The sequence below is a fragment of the Stegodyphus dumicola genome, chromosome 7 (assembly GCF_044657685.1).
Source record: "Stegodyphus dumicola isolate Sdum_Otavi_A_Nest chromosome 7, ASM4465768v1".
NCBI lineage: Eukaryota > Metazoa > Arthropoda > Arachnida > Araneae > Eresidae > Stegodyphus > Stegodyphus dumicola.
In genome coordinates this window covers 179979270-179989164 of record NC_140774.1, presented here as the reverse complement: position 1 = coordinate 179989164, position 9895 = coordinate 179979270, and the positions used below count along the sequence as shown (strand labels likewise).

Sequence of the window (9895 nt, the reverse complement as noted above, 5' to 3'; positions counted from 1 at the left end):
GTGCGACTGGTTACAGAAATGTTACATGTATCACACACAACAATTATAAATGACGTAAGATACCTTGGACTCGTCAATAATGGAGTTCCGCATGAAATGAATGAAATTCACTTAACGAATCAATATTTACAATACGCATTTCAAAACGTAATGCAGTCGACCTTTTTTTTGAAACGAATGATCTCTGGTGATACAAAATAGATCATCTACATTAAACGAAAAATATCATGGTCCAAATATGATGAATCAACACAAATCATATCGAAAGCTAAATTGAGCCAGACAAAGATCATGCTGTCAATTTGATAGGATTACAAAGGTATTGCGTATTTTGAGCTGCTTCCAATCCAAAGTTACCAAATGATAAACTCAGTTTTTCGCTGCTAACACCTTATGAAACTGGAAGAAGCAATCAAAGAGAAAAGGCCAGAATTCTCAAATTGTTAAGGAATCGTGTTCCACCACGACAGTGTGAGACCTCACACACATTTAGCAACACATACGATATTACTGGAGCTTGGTTGGGAAGTGATGTGATGCCGCTTTCCCTCATATAGCCCAGACCTTGCACAATCGGATGATCATTTACTTCGAAGTTTACAAAACATCTTAAATGGTAAAAATTTCAGTGTAACGATGACCTACAATCGCACTTAGTTTTTTCATAATAAAATCCAGAAATCTTAGTTTTTTCATGAGCTCGAAATCATGAAATTACCAAAAAGATGGCAAAGGTCATCGAACAGAATGGATGATACTTGACTGATTAAAGCTAATTGTTTGTAGAGAAAAAAATTTGGGTTTTATTTCCCGGAAAAAAAAAATTCCTTTTTTGCCAACCGTATATATATATATATATACACGAATGTATACATTGGCATTGAAATAATAAGAAACAGAGGTGCATATTGAGAACATCTATCTGCTGAAAATGTATTAATGCGTAAGAGCAGTTAATAACAGAAGATAACAAACACATAAATGTGTAATAATGACCAGAACACATCAAGAATCTTTTATTTGATCTGAATACAAAGCACACATCACATGATTTTTATGACGTCTACTTATAACTAAACAACAGACAGTTTGACTTATACCAAAATGTGCTGCTAGTAGTAAGTTTTATCATACAGAACAATAACGCTTCATAAATCGCTCATAAAGAAAGAGTTATAGTTTAATTTTCAATCTAATTTCCTGGTTTTGAAAAACCTTTTTTTCTTCCCTTCCTTAAAAAAAAAAGCTCTGGTTTTTAAATATGTCTACGTTTATGCAACTGAATTAGAAACGAAACATTTTCGGCTTACCGTATATTTATAATGATATCTTAATTTGTATGAAAAGTGAATATTTATTAGTAACATCTTGAAATGTATGTTTCTAATTCTGTAATTTAATATTTTACTTTAAGTAATTAAAACACAGCAACACTTAATTCTAGTGTTTGTATTATTCTACATTTAAACAAGAAGGATAGTTTTAATACATTCTACAGGTTAACATATTACCACTTCTTTATGCTTTATTGCTTAAACAACACTTAGTTCGAACACTATTTGAACTCTTTTGTATAAATGGAGATAAGAATCAGAATTTTATGTATTCTTGGTCATTTATTTCTCTATAAAATAACATTTTTATGATACATACATAAAAGGAAAAAAAAAAAAAAAAAAGAAGCCCTGATTCTAACGAACCGTGTGCTTGAACACCTTATCAATGCGCATAATAACTGTTAACTATTTCAAGGAAACTAAAATGAATGATAAAAGATTAGAAATAATGAGACAAATAAAAGTAAATTCGTATAGTTGCATAAAAAATGTTGCATAAATAATTATGTTTAACAACAACATGAAAGTACATAATTACTACCAAATTTTAATAAAGAAACAGGTGCTCATTTTTTTCCGGTTTCTAATGGAAAAAATAATGATTATTTAATGATAAAATACGTAAATTATGATTTATTAATTTCTGAATTATATATGAATGGTTATCTTCAAATTTTTAAAGAGTAATTAATATCACACGGATTAAATTTCAAGCGAGTAAAATTGATGAACACTTCAGGTTTTCAGGAACAAATTTCTACTATTTAAAAATTTCTCTTACTATAGTTAAAATTTACTGCTTAAAGCCATCCGCTAATATAAATCAAAATTTAACAAAATGCGAAAGCAGAATTTCATGGAACATAAACAGCTTTGGTATTTTACATTTTTGATATGTTCTGACTGACTAATTATCACAATTTTTCCTCAAGCAAAAGAAATTTCTTTTTCTCTGAAATTAACACTGTACTCAGAAAAGAAAGTATTTTTACATTTTATTTTACTTTCTGATTATTTTACTATTTTATTCAATTATCAATAACACATAAGTTTTTAAGAAGCCAGTTAAAATGTTTCAAATAGTATGTAATTTAGTCTATGATTGTCTGTATAACCGCATGTAAAAACTTTTACCATTTAATTATATGGCTAAATTTAAAATACCTCATGTAAAATTTTTAACCATTTAATTAGATGGTTGAAATTACAACGCCTAAGATAATCTTAACTTAATCTAAAAAATTAAGCACAAACAGCAAAATAAATTTTATTTTTGCTCAGGCTCTGCATTATACGAACAAAGCATGAATGAAAATATCAGTATGGAGTATATTCAAATGCGGAAGAAATCGCAATTTAAACTGATAATGGAATGCTTAGACAACTCATACATTTTACGAAATACTTCCACACAGGAAAAATCTTCTGGAATGCTAAATATTTTTTATAAGTAGTGAGGTATGTCAGTAATTCTATAAGCTCATGAGAACAAAAAATATCATATACAGCATATGCAAACATATTGTATTACTCTACCAAGCTTGAAATATTTTTCTCGATCCAGCTTCTGAACGTTGCTTACTTTTGCTGAACTTTCAGATTAGCTTGCATTTTTCAAATCACTTTAAATCACATCAATTACCTTAATACAACCGAGTGACCAACCGAGTGGCTGATGCTTTGTTAATTAATTTCGTTTAATTTTTGCTTAGTGCGTTCAAATTTATAAATTTATGGAATGTTCCTGAACATTGATTTTCGGTTTAATCTCAAGGTCACTCATAAGTTATAAAAAACTGAATGCGTCGTACGTCACGCCCTAAATCTGGCAATCCAAATCAAAAAAGAATATTCTCAAGTGCACATTATAAATTTATACTTACACAAAGGATAAATAATAGCTGAATTAGTAAGATATATGCTTTTTGATATCCATTTGTAACAGTAACAATTGGAGTAATACAGGAAACATTTACAAATTCAACACAAATACACTTTCATACAGAAACTAAAAAGACTTCATTCAAGATTTGAGTCCAAACTAGGGTTGCCACCTCCTAACACATGTGATTAACAAATTGCTTATAGTTTTATGAACTCATTTATTTCTTTCGTTCTTCTGATAAAAATCAAACTATTTTTTCTTAGAAAATTCTTTATGATCCCTTAGCAAGTGAAATAATTATATATATGATAATATGTTATCTGAAATTTACTTTTTAAGTGTCAGGCAGATTTTTTTTAAGCTGTTTTTAACTCAAAATTACTGTAAATGTAATGGCTTATAAAACTAATTTTTGATATTTAAAAATTTTTGCTTTCATACTTTGCAATTGCATTTTTAATTACATGAATCAAAGAAAATTTCTTCACATTAAATATATTTATAAAATGCCTTGAATTAAAAGTTAATACTTACAGTTTAGTTACTAAAATGTAACAGAGTTTGAAAATTTCAAGCGAAAGAACACTAGATCATGGAATAAAACACTAAACCTTCATAAGGTAAAATTTTAAATAGAATTTTTTATTTTCGTAATGGTATATTTCGTAATGGAAGAACGATTTTAGTGTAATGTCATCAAGAATTATAATATTTTAAAATTATATCACTAATTTTAGGGAAAAAGGAATACTTGATTTTTTTTTCCTTTTAATTTTACTTCTTTAAAATTGGTGCAAAAAGCCGAAGGAATGCAATTTTTTGAGCACTTAGGATTAATGAATCTGCTCTATATGAAGAAAGTAGTAGTGCATAGAAATATGACTTTAGACTGTAAATAATTTGAAATGAGGAATATTCTCTGAAAGCAGAATTTTAAAATTATGACTTTCGACTTCTGGCATTCATCAACCTGAGTACATGTATTCGATTGAATTTAAAAATTTAAATAGTTACATGTTAGAAAATTTTACGTAACTTTATCAGGAATGGTCACTGTTGTTTAAACTGGATTCAATGCATAGACAAAATCATATTTCACATTTCACACAAAAACACTAGTGGCAACCCTCATTTAACAAGTTTTTACTTGTGATGAAGAAATGTTTTATGGATCCTTAGTTCAAAACCTATTTCTTATAAGGTAACCAACCTCTTTGAGTTCGCAAGGATTTGTATACATAGATGTATAGATATTAAATCTCCTCCAATCAGTTTATTTTTGTCTGTTTATTTAATTTACAGTCAGTTGATCGTTGCAAATTGGAGATCTAACCTTTGCTTTCTCGTTTCTTGCACGAGTCACAACAATGGAGGTGGTAGCGACTGAGGCGGCACAAGTGTAAGGTTTTTGCTAAGCTGCAGTAACTGGAACGGTCAGTGCAGTTGTTTCCACCTGTGGGAGAAATACATTTTTATGATACATGATTACAGAATTGTATAAAAAGCTTTTTATAGAATACATTTGTTTTTTCAAAATAGATACCAGTGTATTTTTTAAATTTACGGCAATCTTTGATCACATACCAAGAATAAATTTCTTAAGAGGTTACATATATTCAACCACAGATGTTTCCAGCTACACTAATGCCTAGAAGTTAGGGCATCATCTGAGACATTTCTGACCACTAATTTATTTCAGACAGCAAACGAAAATCGAAAAGAGAAAACTGTAATAATACAGTTAGTTCCTTTAGAAGATTTTCAAATCATCAAACACAATCTATTTAAAAATGTGGCGCAGATAAAGTTTAATATAATGTTTTATGACTTAATACCACTATACATGCATTTGTTATTGAATCCATTCAGTTGTTATGAGACTATGTCCGGCGGACTGGTTTTGCCTAACCAAGCAGGCAACTTCGGGAAAGGTACCGGGTATGCTTTTCCAAAATTCCTGCTTTTCGCCAAGTCAAAAGAGTTCCATGGCACAAAGATGCCTGCACCTTTTACGAGGCTGAATCCCACTCGTCAAGAAGCAAGGTGCCCTGAGATAAAAGCGGAAATGTGCTGCAGCAACCTTCAACAATGTTGACACTCATGTAAAAATCTTTAGCTTGGCGTACAGTTGCCTACTTGCATAAAATTGCCGACATCTGTATAATATTCTATGAAAATTCCTTGCTTTAATGCAGTGAAGTAAATCATTAGATCCAACAATTATGAATTTGCAATGAGTTCGAGACGAGAGAATAAGATAATAAGTTTGGTACGGTTAACATTAATTTTTCTTTCATTTTTTTAAATGTCATTATATCTTCAAAAAAAAAATTCTTTTTTTTCCTGCATAAATTCCACAATTACGCTTAATATTCCATGCTTTTAAACCATCGATAATTAGGTAACAAAGCAGCAGCTAACAGAGCGATTCGAATTGTCCAATTTCCTAGCCGGGTCTCCAATGTGTATATGTGGTTCTGTAAGTGCTGGGTGATTGCATTAAAGAATGCACTTTGAGAAAGGATCGCTGTCAGCGTACATTGTAAGTGTAGTGTTGGGCAGGCACGGAATGCCATTCACATAAATGTCGAAGACCGTGGGCCCTAATAGCAACCCTTGTGGTACACTGGCTGATATAGCTCGGTAGGTTGTATATATGCCAGATATATGAAAGACAAAGTGCTACCTGTCAGATAGCGTTTAAACTTTTGATGGTCATCAATGAGCTCAGCTCGCATTCCATTTACGCTCCTTGGTGTGGGAAAATGAACACAGTTCTCATTATAAATTTATGGCTGACACATATCACGCGTATTTAAGAAGAAAGCATTGTTTAATTTCGCAAACGCTGAAGGTTTAATTATGGTTGTTATGTAATCTGGGAAGCACAGACTGTGTAGTATTTTGTGCTATGAGTGCAATCAATCAAACGTGATCATTAGGCTTACTATATAAAAACTAAAAAAAGATTTATGCTATTTTCTTGCTTTGATTCCCTCATAAATCCAAATAATTGGTTTCATGTTGACAGTTGCTTCCGAAAGCCGAACTGATACAGAATGATGATGATGATGTTGGCGTCGAGATGCTAGTGAATTCCGGTAGGGATTACGGCTTCCATGCTTTTGCTAATTCAAGGTAGCAAGCTGATGGGTCTATACGACTCCGGGGCAGAAGCTCGCTTATTAAGTTTTGCGAACTTGTCATTATAGTAGGTGTTTACTATTCACGGAAATGTTGCTATCCAAAGATCAGGATGAAGATCTTCCTAAGTTTAAAAATTACTTTGATGAAGAGGAGATTGATAATTTTGTTGGAAATGTGATCTATTCCAGGGCTTTGCTTCACAGTAAGCCTTTGACTGTAACCAAGAACTTTTGATAGAAGGGCTGGAAAAATGTTGTTTGTGTGTGGTTTTTTTGTGTAATTGGAATGAAAAACAGAAAATTGATGTCCAGTTGTGTCATGCATGTTCTTAACGCAAAATTTAAGAGCGGAATTTTATTGTGGCATTTGTACTTACAGAAACCTTTGTATATGAAGTTATCATCTGCGCAGCGCGAATGTAGGTAGTTTCCTGGACAACGGTACGAGACCTGATAGCCTTATGCAGTTGATTTAGTCTTTTTTGATAAGCAGGATGCCATGTTCTTTAAAATTGCTTTCTTGCATTTCTTTTCTTCAGAACTTGCTGTAATTCCAGGATTCTTTGGGGCTTGACATTCTTGCTCTTATTTCTACTTTTATTAGACTTTATGATTTATTCGGTTAGTTCTTTGATTAACTGTCAGCACTACTTTCTTAGTATATTGTTAGTACGGTGTAAGTTATTGTGAGCTTTGTAGAATTTATGTCAGTCATTGAAAATGACTCTTTTGTCTGATGTGATACAGCAGCTGATGTCCCTGATAATTCTGACCGAATTATGATCAGGAAAGTCATAGTAAGTATTCATTCAAAACCGAACTATCCATTGGATGACTGGTATTTCTATAAAAGAAGTAATTAAGAATTCCACTGGGCCTAGTACTAGTTGGAGGTTTCGGAGCTGCTATACGTAAAACAGCCGAGTAGGCCAAGTGAAATTTTGCGCGTCCAGTGTTATTAAAATTATAGCAGTTCCACGTGTGATGTCGTGCATATACGTCTTCACCTATGATGACACGACTGTTAAGTGATGCTAATATTTCAGAATCAGCAATGGCAACTGGAATGTTACTATTTGAAGGGGTTCAGGTGGAGACAAATACGTATGTCATAAGATGTGTTTGCTGGGAATAAAATAGCTGAAGCATCAACGACTGAAAGTTGTGGAATTGTTTTGGCGTAATCGGGAATGCAGCATTTGATAAGGAGTGCAGGTCCGCCTTTTCTGGATCTACAGTCTATCTATCATAAGAAAAGCTCTCGCCAATTGGTCTGCAGCTGTCTATTGCCTTAGAAACGAGCCTTGACCCATTTTCCGTAGGGGTGTCTTGAAGACGAATGATAAACTGTTTTCCCCTCAGCCAACAATCGCCAAAAACTAAATAACAATAAAACAACCCTTGACTAGCCCCTATTTGAAATATGCTAGCCCTGTTGCTATAGCGGCCGCCACCCGCCAGACACTGTGACGGGAGCTGTACTTCTCGTAGACAGAGAGTACTATGATTTGTGGATCGTTTGGTTATACAGACAGAATAATTAGGCACAAAGTTGGCAGTATCTGGTTAAGCTTGTGTTATAGGGTTATAATGGAGAAAATATTAATTTATGAAGTCCCGAAGCTCATTTATCTTATGGGACAATTCATTCTCATTCCATATAAAACACATAAAATTTGTAAAGTTTACTAGATATGGTTCATAAGGTTTTCAAAACTGAAAACATCTTCTAGTATGGCAAAGAGAATAAACTGTTTATCGACTGAGTTTTTTGTAGCCTGAAAGTTGGAAGTATTTTTACAGAGTTTTTTAACTAATGTTCTAATCAAATAACCGATGCCAATTTTTTTTGATTAGTTTGAAGATGTGAGAGAAAGCACTTAGCTATGGCACTGGCTTTCACTACGGTTTCAAACAGCATTTACATATGACATGAGTTATAGTGGAAGGTTTAATGCCTGTAGTTGACTTTTCTAAGGGGTGATTTAAGATAGCTGATTTAACACCGACAACTTTGGGGGGGGGGCTACTTTGGAAAACTTTAATCAACACTGTAAAACACTTTTGGTGTTTTATTCACAAAGAAGCAAAAATTTGCAAAAAAAATTTGTATCAGGTCTTCCGAAGAAAAGAAAAGAAGAATATATTTGAATTTCGTTGGACGGTAATTAGAATATTAATACTTTTTAAAAGAACAAATTAAAAAGTTAATTCTGCCTTGTAAATCAAAAGTATAGTTTCCAAAGAATATTGTTTTGTGTTCGTTACTTTGATATTTTGTTCAACGAATGTTATTCTTTGCTTTATATATAATAATCGTTAATATGAACAAGGTAATTAATTTAGAACGGAAAAGTTAATACTTACCTTCAATGAACTAGTAGAATAAGACAACTATTAAAAATAAAGCTACTGGATTAATTTTAAGCAAATAAATAAGGAAATTTATTATTCACTTAAATGCAATTTAAACTTGTTTATTGTTCATAAAAGTGAAATTTAATTTAATATTTAAAAGAAATAAAAATGTAGGAAAAACATGCTTTACTTCTTTATGATAAAGTAGTGACTACTAGTATAAATCGATTTAAAAAGGAGTGGAAATGGGGAAAGAGAAAAGAGATAATTAATTCTGATTAAAACAACATCTATTAAGAAGAAACCTAAATTGTTTACTTTATATAATGCAACCATTGTTACGGATATTATTAATTAAATATAAGAGCAATTTGAGAAAATTTTATTTAACTCTCATTACGTTCAAAAGCTACTAATAAGAGTATGAATCCCATGAATTTTGTTGCTCAGTGCATTAAGATAACTGACATTAAATGCAATGTATAAAAATGTTGTCTTAGATTTGATAGAGCATAATTAATTCAAACAGTGCGAAGAGTTACGCATTGGACAGCAAATCTGTATTTCATTCAGGATTAATAAGTATTTCGATGTAATTAGGGATCTAGATGTTCAGTTTCGAACTAAATATTGCAACTAACTTAATATTTAATTAAAATACTTTTGCATAAAAGGTGGTTCTGATGCATCTTAAATACTAAATACTCCTCTCAGTCTCCATATTTCATGCCTAATTAGGCCTGAGTTATATTTGAATGGTACAAATATTCCAGTTGCGCCTGAAGTAAAATTTCTGGGAGTTACGTTCGACCGAAAATTAACTTTCCTTTCTCATGTTTTAAACCCGAGAAAGAAGTGTTTAAAAACTCTAAATATTTTAAAAGTGTTGGCGAACACCTCCTGGGGTACAGAGCGTTGCTCTATGCTTCGCATTTACAGAGCTCTTGTCCACCCTAGACTGGACTATGGCTCAGTTGTTTACGGATCCGCTCGGTCAACAGTATTGTTAAAACTAGATCCTGTTCACCATCAAGCTCTGCGGATTTGTTCAGGAGCTTTCAAGACTTCTCCTGTCCAGACCCTGTATGTTGATTCTAACGAACCATCACTTTATCTGAGGCGTGAGCAATTGTTCCTGTTGCAATATTTTAATATTCTATCGAAACCTG

The 9895-nt window shown here is 32.2% G+C and overlaps 1 protein-coding gene across 5 annotated transcripts in view; it reads right to left on the bottom strand.

The window, feature by feature from the left end:
* Positions 1-992: 992 nt before the first annotated feature.
* The window catches only part of LOC118187711 (protein madd-4-like), a 557221-nt gene continuing 548318 nt past the window's right edge, over positions 993-9895 (bottom strand). For all 5 annotated transcript variants that reach the window (XR_015042253.1, XR_015042254.1, XM_085821131.1 and 2 more), the window contains exon 23: positions 993-4675. Coding sequence is in view for 3 of the 5 variants with exons in the window: in XM_085821131.1 (XP_085677257.1) it covers positions 4551-4675 (125 nt within the window). In the remaining 2 variants the exon portion in view is untranslated. The remainder of the gene's footprint in view (positions 4676-9895) is intronic.